This window comes from Clupea harengus, chromosome 4, assembly GCF_900700415.2.
Source record: "Clupea harengus chromosome 4, Ch_v2.0.2, whole genome shotgun sequence".
Lineage (NCBI taxonomy): Eukaryota > Metazoa > Chordata > Actinopteri > Clupeiformes > Clupeidae > Clupea > Clupea harengus.
The window spans coordinates 1,563,750-1,585,001 of NC_045155.1; the positions used below are offsets into that span (position 1 = coordinate 1,563,750).

The 21,252-nt window shown below is 45.1% G+C and overlaps 2 protein-coding genes across 6 annotated transcripts in view; one reads left to right on the plus strand and one right to left on the minus strand.

Annotated features, from left to right (window-relative positions):
* The first annotated feature begins 325 nt into the window (after window positions 1–325).
* On the plus strand, window positions 326–14,481 carry LOC105897299 (zinc finger protein 335). Of its 5 annotated transcripts, none has more exons than XM_031565694.2 (28): window positions 326–590; window positions 2,448–2,639; window positions 2,819–3,089; window positions 3,195–3,272; window positions 3,610–4,659; window positions 4,960–5,103; window positions 5,207–5,362; window positions 5,479–5,737; window positions 5,833–6,010; window positions 6,549–6,661; window positions 6,775–6,793; window positions 6,908–7,024; window positions 7,159–7,250; window positions 7,419–7,579; window positions 7,847–8,064; window positions 8,186–8,285; window positions 9,081–9,169; window positions 9,410–9,690; window positions 9,895–10,036; window positions 10,536–10,727; window positions 10,859–11,001; window positions 11,311–11,447; window positions 11,750–11,853; window positions 12,210–12,287; window positions 12,532–12,615; window positions 12,816–12,881; window positions 13,189–13,294; window positions 13,674–14,481. In XM_031565694.2, exons 2-28 carry the CDS (start codon window positions 2,448–2,450, stop codon window positions 13,796–13,798), a joined length of 4,695 nt encoding a protein of 1,564 aa, XP_031421554.1. In that variant the 5' UTR covers window positions 326–590; the 3' UTR covers window positions 13,799–14,481. The 5 variants fall into 5 exon arrangements, with proteins under 5 accessions (XP_031421554.1, XP_031421549.1, XP_031421553.1 ...); XM_031565689.2 differs by lacking the exon at window positions 326–590 and adding an exon at window positions 629–858; XM_031565693.2 differs by lacking the exon at window positions 326–590 and adding an exon at window positions 629–858 and having other exon boundaries at window positions 13,683–14,481.
* A 4,868-nt stretch (window positions 14,482–19,349) lies between these two features.
* The window catches only part of LOC105897298 (pepsin A-like), a 4,092-nt gene continuing 2,189 nt past the window's right edge, over window positions 19,350–21,252 (minus strand). The window contains exons 5-9 of the mRNA XM_031565493.2: window positions 21,106–21,252; window positions 20,840–20,956; window positions 20,221–20,365; window positions 20,024–20,122; window positions 19,350–19,914 (exon numbers count right to left, since the gene is read on the minus strand). The exon at window positions 21,106–21,252 is cut by the window's right edge and continues 50 nt beyond it. Coding sequence (XP_031421353.2) covers window positions 19,777–19,914; window positions 20,024–20,122; window positions 20,221–20,365; window positions 20,840–20,956; window positions 21,106–21,252 — 646 coding nt within the window. The 3' untranslated portion in view covers window positions 19,350–19,776. The remainder of the gene's footprint in view (window positions 19,915–20,023; window positions 20,123–20,220; window positions 20,366–20,839; window positions 20,957–21,105) is intronic.

Sequence of the window (21,252 nt, forward strand, 5' to 3'; positions counted from 1 at the left end):
TTAACCAACTTCACTCAAACTCCCCTACAGCAGAGCCAGTATGCTTAGATTACATGACACTAGATCAACTAACGTTAGCATTTAAATCTGATGAAAGGTACAACACACAATAAACAGCATTACACTGAACTACAGTTGAATAGCTCTTCGACAGTTATGCATTACGACTAAAAACGATCACTTACAAATTCGATATTTAATCAGAGAAATTTAGCGATTTAGCTAATCCACACATATTAGTCCGCGTTGCTGGAACAGGAACTGTAGTACGCCCTCCTCTGAAAACAATAGTTCTCTATCTTTAAATCAGATGTCTCCACTTGTATCTCGATATTGTTTGAGAGTTCAATTGTAGTGAAACTTCGTTCGGTGACAACATAGAATGTACACCAAAATATGAAAATACAAACTAGGTGAGCCTATTTCACAACGCGCAGCAGCTGATAAATGAGATCCGGTTTGCGTCCAACAGGAAGCCAGGAGATGTTGATGGCGCCCGACTAGAATGCCGACGAAATAATCAGTTACACGAATACGTATTTATTTCCCTGTGAGTACAGCGAAGAAGACACGGAAGTCCGGAATTCACGGTAAGAAAAATTAACAGCAGTATAGTTTAAACCCGATTATCTATTTACATTTTCTTCCTGGGCAAACGTTGGGCGCTCTGTCGATTGTAGGCCCTCAAGGTCCCTCTCCTTTAGATAGTCGTTTTGGAACTGCCTGAGTGGAAAGGAAGGGCCTGTAAAATGGCGGTACGCAGCAGGCAGAATGGAGGGCAGCTTGACTCGTTTCAATTATAAAGAGAGGGGTCGTGATAACAGACCTAGACAGACTGCATTTCAGTTGCAGACGCTGGTACTTGGTTATGTGTTGTTACATTAAATTACTGTCATCACTGTTAACATTTCAAGACACTGCGTACGCATGAGGCAGCCATGCCAGTTAGCTGATTATCTTATGTTAGCGTCTTGTTCTAGATCTTTTAAGCGCAACTTCGGAACCATTTTAGTTTTGGTGGTTTGGCAACCTTGGATAGCTGTTTACGCTAGCGTTGGCTGGTACACATGCGTTCATTTCGTGTGGTCTATGCTAACGTTACCTGGCGAAAGTAATTAACGTTACCCCGATTCATTGGGTAACAATCGCCCAGTGAATGTTTTGGCCTGACTGTATGGATACGAAACCCGTGATTTGCAAAACGCATTTTACTTTCAAACTAGCTGTATCAAAGCAGCAGTATCTGCCTTGATACGTGGTTGAAAGCTAACTGCTTTACGTTAGCCAGCTAACGTTATCACTAGAGAATTGGGTAGACTGTCTCTGTTACAACTATGGTTTACATGTTTTGACGCATGTTTCGCTCTATTTCTATGTGTTTTATTTTTTCACTACGTCAAAGTTAGTCAGAGTGTATTGTCTTTGAGTAAGCAACGAACATACAACATCAGACCGCTAAAGCCTACAGCAGAGCACTGTCCATATTTTGACAAATGAAACTTATGAGTAATGAAAACAAACGAGCATATCATTTGTCAATCGTGCAGCAAATGTATTGCCGTTTGCCCTAATTCACAACAATGAATCCTCCTAGTATATTGATTGTCTCACCGTGGTTTTGCTGAAGTATTCACATATGGTTTATAACTAAGGTCCCATTCCCTTGATAGAACATACACATTGTGTCTTAACGTGACTCGGAACTCTTGTCTGGAAAGTGAATAGATGTTGACCATCGAAACCGTCAACGTGAATACAGTCAACATACTGTGGTGCTGAAAAATCATCTGATGGATCCGGATGGCTGTTTAATAAACATTAAAGAATCAGTCACATCACGTCCTTACCCTCATATATGTTACATGACAATCTTGTGCATTTTGTCCAAGGATTTAACTCTAATAGCTGACATTCTTCCTATGTTGTGTGGCAAAATAAAAAAAAACGACTTTGACTTCATACAACACCTTTTATCTAGCAAAGACATGCAAACTTAAAGCTACAGTCTGTGATTGTAATGCAATAAACTTTCTGTCAAATCCGACAAATTGCTCCTCATGGCCCTGTAGCTGTCTACTGTGTATGTACTCTAAAAAACCTATGGTGTTTGAACACAGCCCTGGCGCTACAAATGGGAAACAAAGTGGCTTGGATCGAGCCATGGACTATTATATCAAATCGGCAGATTAATTCAGGAGCACGGGAGTGAGGGGTGTAGTAGTTTGATTGGCTGTTGAGCTCAAATATCGACCAAAATCGCAGACTGTGCCTTCAATCATAGTTGATCACGGTTTGATATGTTGTCATTAGTGGTAATGTAAGCAGGGGTGGAGAAATAATAAGAAACAAAACAATGACGGTGGACCATAAATGTACAAAAAGGTTAACAAATGATGGTTGTGCATTCCACGCTTTATTTGGCGGTACATTTCCCCCTTGATGCTCAGATGGATTCCGAGGAGATCGAGGTGGAAAGCAGTAGTGATGTGGGCCCCTCAGGACGGGAGGAGCCGTCGGAGAGTGGCATGGGCATGGAATCGTCAGAGGCCATGTCTGCTGACAGCAGCGACGCTGCTGCCCCGCTGGCCATGGCTCCAGAGTCAGACTGCCACGTGGGACAAAGTTCAGAGGGGATTGTGGTGAGGATATCTGCTGAACATGGCACATGTGACTTGGAGGGTGCAGCACGCATGCATTCACGCTTTCTATGTACGAGACGTTTCACAACCTGTACCTACAGGAAAGACAGTGGGTGGGTGAGTGTATGTTGTTCTTTGGTTGTTCTCGCTCTCACACGAGGGCGTTTTGTGTTTTTCAGGTGTTCATCCCAGAGACGAGCTCCAGCACAGATGTGCACGGTGTCCACCTGCCTGACTCCTCCTCTGTCGCCCAGTCCACCAGCGTGTCCAGCGTCTCCACGGTGACACAGTCCGTCATGGTGTCCGGGTCGGCCCAGGTGGTGGTGCACTCAAGCGCAGTGTCAGACGGAGGGATGATGGTGTCCGACTCCACAGCCTCCACGTCCTCCGACTTGGGCTCTGCCATTGACAAAATTATCGAGTCCACCATTGGCCCTGACATTATGAATGGTTAGATTATTATTATTGTATTGTATTGTCAAAGAGGAATGCAACCGGCGTGTTTTATTTTACTGCACGCATACAGTATAAATAAAAGCTTGTCATTTTCTTTAGGATGTATCGCTGTGACGAGTGCAGAAGACGGCAGTGCTGAGACCACACAGTACTTAATCCTACAAGGACCAGATGATGGTAAGACACATCATGGGGGCGACAGTGGTACAGTGGTACAGTGGTAGAGAAGTCGTTTAGTAATCAGAAGGTTGCTAGTTCGATTCCCTGTCGAAGCGTCCTTGAGCAAGACACTGAACCCCTAATTGCTCCTGATGTGCAGTGTGCCATCAGTGTAAATGTAAAATGTGTATACAATGTAAGTCGCTTTGGATAAAAGCGTCTGCTAAATGACTAAATGTCTGCTAAATGACTAAATGGCAAGAAATCACCTTTAAAAAGAATCCATCCTCCTGTTATCCCCCTATGATCAGGACCCATTTGTGACTTCATGTGTCTTTCGTGTTTGGCTTTGCAGGAGCTCCCATGGTGGCTCATATGTCATCCTCCGCCCTGTCCAGCCGCATTGCCATTGATGCTCTCGCAGACGGACCCACCTCCACCTGCTTTGACCAATCAGACATGGCGGAGGGCGTTCGGGGCAGCAGCCTGGAGCCGGATCAACCGGACCAGACGGGTCACTGTGGCTACCCAGAGCACGAGGCTGGCAGCAGCAGCAGCAGCAGCAGCCGCAGCAACCGACCGGACCAGACCGGGGAGGCGCAGTACATAGAGTGCAGCAGCGAGCAGTCTGATCGTCCCCGGCTGTGTCGCTTCACAGACTTCAGTGTGGACAACTCCGACGAGCCTTTGCAGGGCTACGTCGAGTGCAGTGGCACGGACTCGTCGCCCCCCCAACACCACACCCGCTATGTGGTGGAGTGCAGTGCCGGGTACCTGGAGAGCAGTGCGGCGGACGACGAGGAGCGGCCGCAGCACTCGAGCTACATCAGCGACAGCAGCGTGGGCGGCTCGTTCTCCCAGCGGGGCTCGCACTACGCCGAGTGCGTCACCACGGCAGGCCCCGACCAGCCCGGCTGCTCTCACTACCAGGATCACGAGAGCACCCAGCCGGACCAGCCCCAGGACTCGGAGGACGGGCCGCAGCGTTCAGGGTATATGGAGTGCAGCACGGGCCGGGGTTCCCTGTACGCGGACGAGGGCACGTCGCAGCGCTCCCTGGCTGACACGGCAGGTAGCAGCAACCTGCCCGAGCGGATGGACTGCAGCGAGAGCCAGTCGGGGACGTACATCAGCAGCAGCGGCACCTACTCCGCGCAGCCCGAGCAGGAGGCGGCCCCGGAGTGGTCCCCCCGCGGGGAGTCCGGACAGCAGGCCGACGGCGGAGTGGTGGAAGAGCTGGGGGTGGAGGGGGGACGCAGGGACCGGGCGCCTAACCTGGCGGAGCTGGAGGAGATGATGGAGGTGGTGATCGTGCAGCAGTTCAAGTGCAAAATGTGCCCCTACAAAAGCGTCTCGAAGGACACACTCATTAACCACATGAGAGACAGACATTTCAAGCCCACTGGTATGAAACCATCATAAGATTGTGAACAGAGTTATGGAAGGAAAACATTGCCATGAAGTTTTGTATTTACACTGTAAAGATGTTTTTATAAGGACTATTAAAAGAGTATGGACATAACATACATTTCCATATATGACCTTCTTTTCATTTTGTTACTGGGCATTTGACCGGATTTGACACTTACCGTCAGTACCTGACACAAGGCATATGCACTTGTGCAACATTAAAGATTGGGGGCAAAAGACAACTCATCAGATGATTCTGGGTTAGGCATTTGATTGATTATCATTTGAATTTCAGGTCCTCCACCAAAAAAGCGGGGTCGAGGTAGACCTCGGCGCTCTGATGCAGTGGCGCGGCAGGTGGTGGCGGTCAAGGTGGAAGAGCCAGCAGAGGAAGAGGACGATGACATTGTGGACGCTGGCGCTATAGACGACCCTGAAGGTCAGTGAAATTCTTGGCCATTTCCTGTAGAGCCCTGACACTACATCATTCATTCAGTCATTTATTCATTCTCTTCCCCTTCTCTACAATCACCTGTCTGCAGAGGACAGTGACTACAGTCCCGCAGATAAAGAGTACCGCAGCAGACAGGCTCCACCTCAGCGCCAAGCTCCCTCCTCCTGCCCATCCTCCTCCCAGGACAGACCTCGACGGAGGGTTGGGAGACCAAAGAAATTCGGCAACTTCTACGGCAGTCAGGGTGGGTCTGACGGATTGTGTGCTTTATTATAGTTGGTGCTGGTAAATAGTCATTGATTGATACCACTGACATGCAGTTGTGATCCATCCTAGTATCTTCTTGTTTCACTCGAACAGAAGCAGAGAGTGCGTCTAAAACCAAGGGGAGCGTGGATCCTCAGGCCTCTGAAGAAGCTAGTTCCTCTGGGCTGGGGAATGGAACCACCTCTTTGGCCAATGGGAGCCAAGCTGAACCTGGGGTCAGCCAATCAGATTCCGAGAACAAAGACCCATCATCAAACACCGGGCCTGATGAGGCAGAGTTTTATCCAAGGAAACGTGGTCGGCCCTCCAAGAGGTTTCTGCGGAAGAAATATAGAAAGTACATCAATCGCAAGTAAGTAATCTGCTCTCTTTCTTGTCTGAAATGCTAAATTGGAATGACACATACAGTGATCCTGTATAATTATCATCTGATTCCTCATTTCTCAGTAGGTATTATAAATCGCTGAAACCCCTCCTGAGACCCCATAACTGCTGGATCTGTGGCTCTCGTTTTCTCTCTCAAGATGACCTCCGATTTCACATTGAATCGCATGAAGGCAACGACCCGGAGCGCTTCAAATGCCTTCAGTGCAACTATCGGTGCAAGCGCTGGTCTTCACTAAAGGCGAGTGTGAATAACTAAACTAAACTGTTCCAGGTGACTTTACAGAGATGGCTGGTCACTTTTCCTGTTCCTTTATATATCTATTAAGGTTTTTTAACATTTACATTTACATTTAGTCATTTAGCAGACGCTTTTGTCCAAAGCGACGTACAAGGGAGAGAATAGTCAAGCTACGAGCAATAGAACCTGGTGTAACAATAAATACTACTTTACAAAAGAAATATAAAAAAAATGAAATAGAAAAGAAAAAGAAGTGCAGAAATGTAACTGCTGTAATTGCAAGTTAAGCACTAGTCAAAGTGCCAGTTAGGACGGGAAGTGCTCTCTGAATTTTAAATGTTTGTGCACAGCAAAAATGTTGGCATGTTGTCTGTGGTTGGCCATTTTTCTGTCTATCTAAAGGCCATGTGATTGTGCTGAACTTGCTGTGCTGCATTTACTCCGAGCAGCTCTTGGTTTTAGTGGAGATGTGAACCTGGGATTTACTCAGAGCAGCTCTTGGTTTTATTGGAGATGTGAACCTGGGATTTGTTGACAGGAGCACATGTTCAACCATGAGGGAATCAAGCCATATAAATGCGACGAGTGTGACTACACGAGTGTGTACAAGAAGGATGTGATCCGGCACTCAGCTGTTCACAACAAAGACAAGTAAGAAGAAGCTTCTTACAAAGCAGCATATTAGAGTGACAGATTTTGGTCTTGAGCTTTTATAGCTGAAGGACAATCTATAACTGTCTTTCTTTCTTTTTTTTCTGTTCCAGGAAAAAGAAGCCAGATTTGGTAAGATCACTTTTTTTTTTCTCTCTTTTTTTTTTTTCTTCTTCTTTTTTTTTACTTCCTGTTCATTCCTGTTTACCGTTGAGAATTAAAAATACTCAGGTCTTCTCTGCTCAGGTGCCCAAGATGTCCCAGTTCCCTTGTCCGATATGCCACAGAGTGTACCCCATGCAGAAGCGCCTGACCCAGCACATGAAAACCCACAGCAATGAGAAGCCACACGTGTGCGACAAGGTGAGCGGCAACCCGGGTGCATTATCCTCCGTCCCTCAGGAGGATCTTATAGCCACTCGGACCATAGAAATTATATTTGGTATTCCGTTGGAAATATAAAAATGAAGGTTTAAATAGTCGTCATTCCTTTTCAGTGTGGGAAGTCCTTTAAGAAGCGGTACACTTTTAAAATGCACCTTCTAACTCATATCCAAAGCTGTGGAAACAGCCGGTATGAGAAGACGGGGTGAGTAGTCTTCTCATTTCTACCATTTATGGATCTACATCTACATTTTCGTAAATCAAAGTCAAAGTCAAAGTAGCTTTATTGTCGATTACTTCGCATGTCAAGAGCACATGCTTCATATATCTTCTTCTTGTTTTTTTTTAACATTTATTTTTTAAACTAAATCAGGTTTAAGTGTGAGTTTTGCGACTACACGTGTGACAACAAGAAGCTCCTGCTGAACCACCAGCTGTCTCATACCAGCGACAAGCCCTTCAAATGTGACTACTGCAAATACTCGACTACCAAAGAGGACTTCCTCGTGTCTCACTTGGCCATCAAGCACACGGGTGAGTCTGTTTGGTCGGGAGCTGTCGTGAACTGCTGTCAGTGGAACTATTGAAGGCGAACTCTATGGAAACGTCACCTCAAATTCAGTTGTTTGAATTTAATTCACTTCCATAGCGACATTAACTATTGAGCAAGCACGTAGGCGACGGTATCAAGGAAATACTCCCCTTTTCTTCCCCCGTGAAATGATTTGGAGTGAATGAATGGTTGCGCTGTCCGTCCAGGTTCCAGCTCATCCAACACTCTCTTTATTTTCTCCCCAACAGGAGAGAAGCCCTTCTCGTGTGAACTGTGCCACTTCATGACCAAACACAGGAAGAACCTGCGGCTGCACGTGCAGTGCCGGCACCCGGAGGCGTTCGAGGAGTGGAGCCAGAACCACCCGGAGGAGCCGGTGCGCCGACGCCGCCGGCCCTTCTTCACCATACAGCAGATCGAGGATCTCAAGCAGCAGCACGAGTCCCAGGGCCTCCAGAACACCATCGTGAGTCGGGGTGGGGAGAGGGGCCACCAGTCTGAGCTCTTCTGGGAAAAGGTTAGGGGGAAACGGAGTGATTCCACGCGTGGTTCCTTGACTGATGGCTCTTTACTCTGCGTGGGTTTAGGTGTCGGTGGATCCGGTCACCCTTCAGGCCATGCACAGCATTGACAACGCCTCTGTGGCCCAGGATGCAGAGGGCAACACCACCATCATCTATGAGCAAGGTCTGTGATCATCTCCATTTACATTACATTACATTTAGTCATTTAGCAGACGCTTTTATCCAAAGCGACTTACATATGTGCGACTTACAATGTATACACATTTTACATTTACACTGATGGCAGCACTGCACATCAGGAGCAATTAGGGGTTCAGTGTCTTGCTCAAGGACGCTTCGACAGGGAATCGAACTAGCAACCTTCTGATTACAAAACGACTTCTCTACCACTGTACCCCACATCTCCACATGTGGTCCACTTTAAAATATCTGTTTGTCTACAGAGGCATGCTTGCACTGTCACCTAGCTCTAACGAATCATATATTGTTGTCAATAGTGCTGTCAAAATGAACGTAGCATAAACAGCAATGCAAAGCAAGGATGCCTTCATTGGCATAAGCCCACACTCAGTCAGGAATGGTGTTTTAATAGCTAAAATGCTATTTCAGAGGCTAAAATAATGACCGTTAAAGCGTTAAAAAGTGAGAGAAATGGAAAAGTGCTTAAATGAAGACCTAAAGGGGTCTGTTTTCCCTCCCCTAAAGTTTATGTAACATGAATTGAGCCTTCGCCACCTTGTTCTCCGCCACCAAATTCTCTGGCCAAACCTTTTGGTAACTTCTGTGAGAAGAGAGGAGGTAGGAGTGCACAACTTTAGTAATAGACTGCCCCCCCAATCAGCTTGGGTTGGGCAGTATGAAGTCTCGCTAGCCGACAGCTACAGTCAGGCTTACATATAGGTCCTTTAAACTGTTTTTGAACTAGTAGTATTCATGCTGATCTTCTGTGCTTCTAAAGTGGGCTCCTCAGACCTGTCGGCCCAGAATGCCCTTGATCTGCTTCTGAACATGAGCAACGCCCGTGAACTCGCGGGAAACGCACTACAGGTAACCCTCCACTTACTAAAAAAAGAAAAGTGTATTTGCCATAGACTACAGTTACAGCTAATGAAGTAAAGCTTTAGGGCTCAACCTAAGCCCTAGAAGTGAGCCACTAGAATGCTATACGCATTATGCTACTTTCCTAGTGGCTGTTTCGAAGAGCTTTGCCAAAAAGCAAGCCTTTGTCATTGTGGAGGTAGATGTTAGACCTTCATGTGTTTCTGGGGGGGATATTCTGCTCCTCAGGTTGCGGTGCTAAAGCCGGACAGTAAGACCCTGGAGCCGGGCACGTGGGTGGAGACAGAGGAGGGCGCCCAGGCTGTTTCACTGCAGTCCCAGAAGGTGGTGACGTTTCACGTGGCGGAGAACGGGGAGACGCTGGTGCAGGAGGCCTTCGAGGCCAGTGTCGGAGAGGCAGGCGGGGGGGAGATCACCCAGATCGCCATCAGCGCCTACGAGGAATCGGGCGACTTCAGTGTGGTGGAGCAGGCTGCCGAGGAGATCCACAGCACCGACCCATCATACAGGTACCACTGTCCAGTCCACTTGGTACACAGCTGTGCTTTTCTCTTCATTATTCATAAATATTACATTTAGTATGCACTTGACTTGATTTGAGTGTCCTTACCAAAAACTGGTGCCATGTCACTGAGTGTTAAATGTGTAAATGTTCTGAGGCTTTGGTCGTGAACGCAGAGCGCTCACTCTTTCTTTGTGTGGTGCGTATTCAGCAGTGCAGAGGAACTCCCCACTGACGCTCAGGCCATGGAGGTGAGCAGCGACGGCGTGTCTGACTCAGGACTACTCAGGGAGCACAAAGACAAGTTCTACCTGAGCTCCAGCCTGACCGACGGTGTCATGCAGCAGGTGGAGGTAAGGTCATCACTGCCTTCTCTGTTTGCCTTCTTTTAAAGTAACACTATGCTACACAATTTGACACAGGTGTGGTTTTATAGGCAACTAGTTTTGGTACCATCCTCAAATTCATTTTGATAGCATTACCTGTGTCTTCCCAACTAGCCATCTAGGATATGCCCTGTGTAGTTCTGTGTACCAGGCTGGAACACCCGGCAAAAATGGAAGAAAAGCTTTCACACGCATGACATTGCCAGCTATACTGCCAAAAGACACCAGTTAGTGTGTTGGCAAGCTTCGATCAGTGTCAGCTGGGCTGTTGGTGGTGTTTGCAAGGTTTTTGCATGCCTTTTAGGTAGTTAGCTTGCTAGTTTTGGAACAGAATTCCTTATTGCTGCTTTAAGAGACTGTATAGTTTGAAAGAGCACACAGGTTACCATAACCATCAGTTATGCTGGGCAAGCCTATTCAAGAGCTGTATGTAACTGTGAGTTGTTCTGTCGCACGTTCCTGTCAGCTGAGCAGCGAGGTGTCGGGCTCTCCCTGCTCCCGTCAGCAGCTCAACACCAAGAGGTTCTCCTGCCGCATCTGCATGGAGTCCTTCCACGGCCGCTCTGACATGGAGAACCACAAGAGGGCGCACATCGACCCCAGTACCTTCAAGTGTCCCGACTGCGAATTCACCGCCTCCTCCTGGCCAGAGGTCAAGGTCAGGCCCACAACACACCAAACTGATTGTTTAGGCACATCATGACCTTTTAACCTTACCACCATCCACTGTTGAACCTGTTGCGCAGATCGTCCAGTCATCTTAAGCGTCACACTCTCTCTGTTTGGCAGGCTCACATGGCGCTGCACTCCTACCTGCGGCCGCACAAATGCACCAGTTGCAGTTTTGCCTCAAAGAACAAGAAGGACCTTCGGCGTCACATGATGACCCACACCAATGAGAAGCCTTTTGCCTGTGATCTTTGTGGACAGAGGTAGGTCTAGTATGAGCACAAATTATCATTCCAGTGTCTGCAAAAGCATTGACTACTTATAACCAAGGGCCTAGGCATTGCTTTAGTTGGCTAATGTTTATTGCTAGAAATTACTAAATATAACTCCGCTCTCTCTGTAGCAAACAAATTAATGCTGTGTTCAAAACATTGTTTACTTGAAATATGGTATGGTAAAATAAATAGTATTTAAAGAATTCTAAAGGGTTGAATTACAGGGAATGGTCAAATATAATAATATTTGGCAGGAATGTTCTCCAGGTTCTGACACCTCTGGTTGTGTCTTTCCAGGTTTAACCGCAACGGGCACCTAAAGTTCCACATGGAGCGGCTGCACAGCCAGGACCCTCCGACTCGCAGGACCAGGCCGGGCACGTCCCAGACCATCATAGTCAACAGTGACGAGGAGGCCCTGGCCACCCTGCAGTGTGAGTGGCTGTTTTCAATCTTGGTCCGTTTTGCCGGTCCGAACTCGAGTCCGGATATTCGATCACAACCACCTCCTCCTGGTGGTCGCAGTACTCGTACCTGGGTCCATTCCCGGGCTCAGAAAAACAATTTTCACACCTGCAAATCGAACTAACTGATTAAACGGTCTCGGATCCGGGCCAAACACTTTAGTGTAACAGACAGACAGACAGACAGACAGACAGACAGACAGACAGACAGACAGCACTGGTGTGCAGGGCTCACTGTGTGTGGTCGTATAACTGTTTCCTGTTGTGTGCAGCAGCCTTGCAGGCGGGGCAGACGGTGATCAGCTCTGAGCAGCTGCAGCAGGCCCTGGGCCAGGACCACATCATCGTCTCCCAGGATCAGTCACTCTCTGACCAGGTGCACAGACACACACGCACGCACACACACACACACACACACGCACACACAATCTAGAAATGGGTCTTTCTGCCTGCAGAGATAAGGGACGGTGACACATTTTTTATTTATTTTTTTTCCCTGCTGCCGGAAGGTGGAAAACCCAGACTTTGAACATGTTTGTGTAAAATATGTTTGTTGTTGTTGTGATATCTACTAGTGAAAGTGATAATAGTGATCTGTAGTGATAACTATTAATAAACTGCACCAGGGGTGAGAATCACAGGTTAACTCATGATCCAATATTGTCACAATTGTTACAAAACCTCTTCTTCATAGGGTGGAATAAGTTATTAACCAGGAAAACTTGTTTTCAGGAGGAAGCCACGTATATCCAGCAGATCACCACTGTGGACGGGCAGACAGTCCAGCACCTTATGACCGCTGATAACCAGGTGATTGGGCTTGTTACACACACACATACACACACACACACACACACATACACACACACACACACACACACACACACACACACACACACACACACACCCTTAGAAACATGCGGTAGGCATCAGCAGCTTGCTCTCTAGTACTGTATGTCTGTTCATCTTTCCGACTGAGCTTCCCTGAGGATTAGGAAGGGTTATAAGGGAAGTTTTCAGTGCCGCCCTAACGTGCCGTTTGCCTCTCACACAGGTTCAGTACATCATCTCCCAGGACGGAGTCCAGCACCTTCTCCCCCAGGAGTATGTGGTAGTGTCTGACGGCAACCACATTCAGGTGAGGCATCGAGATTGAGATATTGAATGGACCGCTATTCCCGTGTTTGATACTGGGTTTGGCCTGACTCATGTGAGGACGACATTACAGCCCGCATGATTTGTAATATACATTAAAAAAAAAAAAAAAAAGCTGAAAAACAACACAAAGTAAGAAATGTAACTGATGCCTTTGTTCTGTTCCCTTTTGTGTGCCTGTAGATGCCAGACGGCCAGATTGCGCAGATCCAGTACGAGCATGACGGCACGTTTCTGCAGGAGCAGCAGGTCAGAGACCCAAACCCACGTTACAGCCCAGCAGGCCTTTTGACGCCACTCTTTAAAAGCACATGTGTCTTGGTCCACGTAAACAATAGCCAGCCATAGTATCATATATCACACATTGAATCAACAAATCAAATCAAACATTATTTGTACGCGCATTTCATACCAGGAGGTAACACAATGCGCCTCACAGAAGGAAAATGGGGTTTTTAAAGACTTCCAAAGACGCACAGATTTTCCAGAGATAAATAAACAGGAAATGACGTACTGACCACACTGTACTAACAACTGCCCTACTTCCTGTGTCCAGATTGCACTGACTCATGACGGGCAGATTCAGTACGTGCCTCTCAGCTCCGAGCAGCAGATCGTCAGCCCCGAGGACCTGGAGGCTGCGGCACACTCGGCTGTCACAGGTACGACCTCCGACCCCACCCTTATAACGTGCTCCATTGCTTTAGCAGCCAACTCAACGGCTTCATACTAATCATCAAGAGTTCAAATCCCTCAAATACATTTAGAAAAATGATCAACTTTGGCTTACTTTCTCTAACCGTATGTGAACTTATTCATGTGCTTTAAGAAATTTACAATAAATATTAGAGGCATTTGAGTGTTGGTGTTCCTGAAAATTCAATGAAAGTAGAACGGATTGCGTAGAAATATTGGAATGTGGTAGATGTGTTGTGCCAGGTACAGGAGGAAGAAATATGCAGATCTGAAGATGCTGTGTGTGTACGTGTGTGTGTGTGTGTCTGTGTGTGTGTACGTGTGTGTGTGTACGTGTGCGTAAAGCTGTTGCAGATGCAGCCATGGCGCAGGTACAGACTGTCTACACCACTGAGGCTACGCCTGAGCAGCTGGAACAGATGCAACAGCAGGGCATCCACTACGACGTCATCACATTCTCTGAGGACTAGAGACACACACACACACACACACACACACACACACTGCTTACTGACGGACTTTCTGTACATACTGAAGCGACGTGGGCCTGCATATACATAAGCACTCTGTTGCTGAGTCCCTGTATACAGAGCGGACCATAAGGGGCTGCCATCATTCATTTGATGGGTCGTTTGTAATATAGATGGAGCTTTTTTTATTCTTAAAAAAAGTCCACCACTTGCTTGTGGCTCTTATTGTACAGCACCCAACATATAAGAGGCTGAATACTTTATGGGATAAGGATAAGTGACTTTGTAATTATTTAAAATGATTTAATTTATCTACAAACATGTGCCTGAGCTGCTTTTGACTTTCGTGGACACAGAAAAAATTTCTATTAGCCGACATATTTTGTGATCAAGCTTTTTTTTTTTTTGTATGTTCTTTTAAATGATTGAATCGACTACAGTAGTACTATGTACTATTGTTCTGTGTGGATCCGTAGTCTCAGAGATCCAGAGATGATGATGCGTTTGTTGTCTAGGCCTTTTGGTCAAGTATGGTTTTTTTGTTTTGTTCTGTTGTACGTGTTGCATCTGTTGCAAATGTGTTCCTCACTAGGAGAAGCTTTGCTCGCGAGTTGCTAGAGATAAAAAAAAAAAAAACGGAGTGAAGTTTAACCTGAAACCAAATAAATCACTTTACATTGTCAGTTTTCGCTCACACTGGGCTGCGCACATGTGCTTGTTTCCATGACTCCACTCAAAGATAGATAGATAGATGGATGGATACTTTATTAATCCCGAGGGAAATTTAGGTCATCCACTAGCTTATACACATATACACATATACACTTATACACCTCACCGACATACATACATAAATCACAAATACATACACATAGGGCAGGGGCGGTTTTTCCTACAGGCGGTATAGGCGGTCGCCTAGGGCGCCACTCAGAGGGGGGCGCAAAAAACTGCGCCCAGCAAAAAAAAGAAAAAAAAGAATTGTGTTTTTTTTTTGTTGCGCCCCCTTCTATATCTCCAACCAATATTTTGACATAAACATTCTAACATTACAGTAAAATGAGCCAAAAATCGAAAACGGAAGGGGTACGTACGTCCTTGTTGTTGTCAGAACATGCAAGCACAGTGAGGCGTTTGGTTAGAGTGTGTGTGTGTTCAAGAAACTTTGAAGAACAAAATAATGAAGAGGCAAAAGCCATCCGGGGCGCAATTTAAGAAAGAAAAGAAAGGAAGAAGAAAAGAAACGTGCCAAGGAGAAAGGTAAATCCTTAAATCCTGTTCTAGCCTGGAATGAATTCCAGATAAGAAAACGTTCACGAATGCGTGAATTGCCCGCAGCACTTTAGTGGAGTTAGGAAAAGATGTACCTTATCATTGAACGTTTTCCTACTCCCTGTCACATAGTTCTTTAATGATTTTACAGAGGCGGGTATATCAAAAATGATGTCCATTTATTCTACATTATACAAAAAAAAGACATGATTAAAATAGGGGCGCACATATAAAGCCAATAGCCAGTGCAACAACACTACACATATCTTACTCGTTGCATAGCACACCCATTAAGGAAGCCAAACACGGCAACTTGTCAATAAGTGAGGAATACTGGTAAAAATCCAAGTGTTGTCAACTTTAGCGAATGGTTTGTATGTAATCTTGCTAGTTAGCTAACGCTAGCTAGCCAGTGACTTGTGACGTTCCTTGTTATTGCCATTCAGTCGAAACATCAGTTCAAGTTCAGCTGTACCGCAATTTGCGTCATTTTGCGTCATAAAAATTTGAGTAATCAAATTTGGACAGCTTTAGTTTTGGTGGAGCGAGCTAGCCAGTTTAATTAGACATGATTCAACTAATCAAGAGCTATGCATCTTGGGATAAAAAAATGTCAGGCTGTCCAAATACACCAAAATGCTTAATAACTACATAATAGCTACATTTAACAAATGATGATAATACATACTTTTGTTACATCATTTTAGATTAACTTTTAGAAGACTAAGAAAACATTATTTGCAGGCGATTGGGAAGATGACGTGGAGGTGTTGTGTGTGTCCATAAACAGTTCAACAGGGGGCGTGGCCGGAGCGTAGTCCAGCACAGGCGTGATATTTTCTCAGTGATTTGTTCTTGAATTAATGTTTGTTCATTGTCGCGATCGTTGTTGTGTTTATGTGAAAGAAATGCAGTCTTACAGGGCAAATTAGCGTTTGAAAGTTGCAATTCCGTTTTCGAGGGGAAAACAAAATATTTTTTATTGGGGGGGGGGGGGGGGGCGCTAGGAGTGAAGCTCGCCTAGAGCGCCAAATGTGCTAGGGCCGCCCCTGACATAGGGAGAACATATTCACACAGCGTGTTTCCAGATACAGGAAAGGGTCTGACCCTATTGTACAGAGTGCAATGATTTTGACAGTGTCGGTGTCCAGGAGGAAAGTGATCTTGTGCTGCTGGTGTGGATAGTGCAAAAAAAATATAATGTTCTTGTGCTTGTGAGGATGGGTAGTGCAAGATGGTGATCTTGTGCTTGTGTGTGTGTGTGTGTGTGTGTGTGTGTGTGTGTGTGTGTTTGTTGTTCTCCCTTAGCTTTATGTCACACCAACACGGTGCAGTAGGTCTCCACCTTGAGCCTCGACATCCGCATTAGCACAGGGTTGGCACGGATCAGCCTGTGGACTTTCTGATTCATCCTCTTCCATAGAATACACTTGAGTTTATTTGATTGGTTCCATGTGAGGTTTTTACACTCACCTCTTGCTTTTAAGGGGTGAGTTCACTCGCCTTGTTGCTGCACCAGAAGCTCTTGAGGAGATGCGTGACTCCTTTGAACACTACTTGAGCTCATAGTCACTCCACCCATGTAGTACACAGAGCTGGGGAGTAATGGATAAGCAGTAGGACTCCTGGGTTTAGCCCAGAAAGTACACACATTGGGTGCTGCCATCTTCACAGTATCCTGTTCCAGGTAGAAAACTAAGAAGTACAGGCCATGTACGGTATCTAGACTGGTCTATGCAATAAATATTAGACACCAAGATCAGATTTATTTCAATTTGTTATTGGCTAAGTGGTACTAAACACACAACAGATTCGAAAATAATAGATCTAAATGTATGATTAATTAAAAAAGAAATCACTTATTGCCAGCATATTGACATCTCAGCATTTGAGCCTGGATGAAACTGACTATGGATTAATCCCAGCTGAGAAAGATATTTGCACTGAAGTATCTTTGCATTGTCTGAACAAACTCCATTCTGCAATATACATATAGATGGGAAAAAAAATATGTGGGGAAGAATGACCTTTGCCAATACAAAAGTTAGTTCCTCATTTTTGGCCCGCTCACATTGCTTTGCAGCAGAAGTGCTCACAGTGTTCAAGAGACCTGTTGATGGTGGAAGATGAGACTTCTACTCACCCTGCTTTTCTGTCTTAAATATGGTAAGACTCCTGTTCAATGCCTCCCTGGAATAATAAGTGCATTGGCTGAGGTTGATACTCACTGTTTTTCAGGTGTTTACCCAGCGAGAGGGCAACAGAGGACCGATGTGTTTGGGCAAGTGCTCCTGCAAATGTATTTCAATCCGTTCTATAATCCGTTTGAAAAAGCCTGCTGTAAGTCTGACACGAGTGGATGCAGCGTGTTTTTGAATAACAGAGGATATGTCAACAATTTCTATAATGGAAGAATATCCCTGAAAGAGTTTAACGGTGGGATGGAAGTGAGGATATGGAATTTACAGAGAGGTGATGCCGGTTACTATAGATGCACTGTTCTTGGAAGGACAACCACCCTCATCTACAAAGACACTTATGTTGAGATTGTTGGTAAGGACATTTTCTTGCCATCCGTGCAATCTGCTGAAGTGTAATGAAATGTAATGAAGTAATGAAAATGTTGAAGGGTAAATTGGTGGCGTGATTTTTGCCTTTAAAAGCTTTGTTTACTTGCACCGATGTTCGGGCATCGGAGGACCTGTGACCGGAAATGTTGGTATAAAAGAAGAAAACTCAAATGACTAATTGTTCTGTGACTCAGATGAACTTGCTTTGATCACAGCTGTGAGTGTGTTTGCATAGATGTGTGTCCCCCATCACCATAGGGATTTTTTGTATTCCTCTGCAGACACAGTGGCCCGCCTAAGCCCTCTCCCGCCTTCTCCCCAACCCTCCAACCAGCTGACAACTGTCACAGCCCTGCCCACCTCTGCTGCACACACTTCAGCTGGTCTCTCTGATATTCACGAAAAGCCTCGGTAGTCTGTCATATCACATATAAATACAACAATGCAATTTGTCTCATGAGAAGAAAGCCAACCTCATTTCATACGACAAAATGTTATTTCACTCAGTGTTAAATGCCAGCAAAGATTGAATTTTGGATTGGAGTTTAGGAAATTTTTTTTGTGATTTGCAATCGTAGTGAAGTGAGAGCATGGCCCTACATGCAAATACTAATTTCTGTGTCATTTCATTTCTTAAGACTCACATGGAAGGTGTTGTTGTTAGTGGGAGCAGGATTCAGTGTGATCCTGGGGATTCTCATCTCAGCAGTAGTAATGGCCGTGCTTCACCACAGAAAGAGGGTGAAAGGTATTTCATTTTGGCATATAATGGATCACTGCATCCTATTGATTCTGTCCATTACGGGATTTTGTTATGTACAATCTCAAATTAGGATTAAGTTTGAGTTTGAGGTCTTAAAGATCTTACAGTATACATTTGATTTTTTGCTGACAGAAAATAAATAGCCCTTTATTGTGTCCTGGTTTCTGGATTTCTTACATTAAAACATGTTAATAATACCATGAGTTTGAGTGGTAATGTGTGTGTTTCCCTTTTCACAGACAAATATAGAGGAAAGCCAGCTGACTCCACAGATGGCGTCCTGTCTGTAAGTAACTATATTTGAATCTTTCCTGTCTGACTCAGGGTCAAGTGTCTTGTATGGAGCAATCATAAATAATACAGACTACAGATTCTCCTTTTGTTTCAATAGTTAAATCTTAAGTCAGCCTTCCCTTTTTTGTTCAGCACCACTGTTAACTTAATATATATATATATATAAAGACTGGAAGAGACAATGCAGGATGACGGTCCTGCAATTCTTCAATGCTTCTGAATGAAGCTAATACGTTTGTATTAAGATTGCTTTCTACCCTCACATTCACACTTTAAAGCACACCAGCGAAGAAGTGGCCCCTATCATCTACACTGTGGTTGACTTCAAGCCTCATGAAGAAATCAGTGAGCTCTATGCAAACGTATGTATGCACAGCCCAAGAACAACCAGGGCCAAATCACCACTGGAGGACCTGGACACTGTTGAGTATTCCACTGTTGCCATAAGTCTTTGACAGACTCTTTGATTTCGCTAGATGTAGTTAGATGCTGACTATCGTTACGAACATGGACTTCCTTTCAGGTGTTAATTATCGGACGGCGTGTGTTATCGGCAAACGTTCGCGTTGTCATGTGAATCCATTATTAAACTGAAGTTATTGATTGTTAATCCATTATTAAACTTAGCATTTAGATTGTTTAATAGAATGGCCGATGTTTGACAGTGTCCGATAACTGACATAGGTACGCTACTGTCCCTCTCTGAAAGATGGCTGTTATGATGTTGTATGATGTTATGATGTTGTATGATGTTGAATTTTTGCTTTTTGCTCTGCTTGAATATTGAGCTCTGTGCCATTTCAACTTATTCAGACCAAAAAGATAAAGAATGTACAGTTTTGTTTTTGTTTTGTTTTTTTGTTTTGTCATTCCTTGAAATAAATATAAAATCAAACATTGTACAACATTGTGTGATTTTGCACCAGTTGTGTGTGTATGTATGTATACATAAACATTCAGGGACACTTTTGACAATTTTGAGTCATTGTTTTTATTTGTATATCTTTGTTCACTGTGCACATTTCATCATGCTCACAATCACATAGGCCAGATGAATGTTTCATTTTACAACTCGATGGTATTTACGCAGTTGAAGCGAGACCCACCATATTGTATTTCCTGTCAAAGACAGTGTAAAACTGCCTGATGAAAACGTCACCCAGGATCCAGAGCTGGTCGTTACCTCCGTTGCCGAAGCCAGTGGAACAGCTATTGTATCCCTGTAAAGAAGACACACGGTGATCACATGTCAGTGAAAGCTGATATTGACATTTATTCCACCACTTACTATAAGAAGCTCATTGTTTTGTGTGTCTTATTTGCACCCACCTGAGACACATAGGCAGATGCTGGGAGGGTGAAAGCGTGTCCGTTGATTGTGAAGGTGACCTCAGGCATGTTCTGGATGTTTCCACAGGACACGGTAGCCTATAAGGAGACACACCCAAGTTAGAGTAGTCCTTTGCTTTTGTGTTTTTTTTTTTTTTTCCCACAGTCTAACAAATTCAATTAAAACAAATACTTACATCACCATACTGGTTGGTGGTGGCGCCCACCCAGCCGTTCATGTTGCTGATGTCACCGGAAGGTCCCACAATGAGGGAGGTGCCGGTGTCAACAATAGCCTGGCATCCACCGGAGCAAGCAACCGTGTTTCCATTGATGGTGACACTGTAATGGTGCAACAAGATTAAAGCAGCAATACAGAGTTCTGTTCCAAAACTAGTAAGCTAACTACCTAAAAGGCATGCAAAAACCTTGCTAACACCACCAACAGCGCAGTTGACACTGATAGAAGCTTGCCAACACACTAACTGGTGTCTTTTGGCAGTATAGCTGGCAATGTCATGCGTGTGAAAGCTTTTCTTCCATTTTTGCAAGGTGTTCCAGCCCGTTACACAGAACTACATAGGCAGGGCATATCTTGGATGGCTAGTGGGGAAGACACAGGTGTTTATCTGTCCTTCACATGACCACAATGCTATCAAAATAAATTTGAGGATGGTACCAAAACTAGTTGCCTATAAAACCATACCTCAAAAAGTGTCAAATTGTTGCATAGTGTTACTTTAAGGCATATGGGGGAAATAGTTTGATGCGTGTCTCGGTGGGTCTGTCTGGGTGTTGGATGGACCCGTACAATACCTGTCCATTGCGATCTGCCAGTAGCTCTCTGAGGTGAGAGGAATCCAGTTGAAGCTGCCGGTGTAGTACTGAGAGTCGATCTCACCAAACAGCACCACGCTGCCGGTCTGGCTTTTCCTGGAGCAGCAATGGACAAGAAGGTTGGTTCATTTTTGACTGATTTATGTCTGTAAGAAACACCACTATCTTAAAAAAAAAAAACGATGGGAACGATAAGAAAATGGGACATTTTGGATTTTTTCAAGGGCTGAACGTGGCAGACTCACCCGCTCAGGTGGACGGAGAAGAGGTCCTGGGAGACCAGGCCCTGGCTCATCATGTTGTCGAAGACAGGGGTGGCTCCAGAGGAGGAGATGGAGGGGAAGGCAAGACCCAGAATACCATCAGCCTGCATGTACTGCATGAACTGGGCC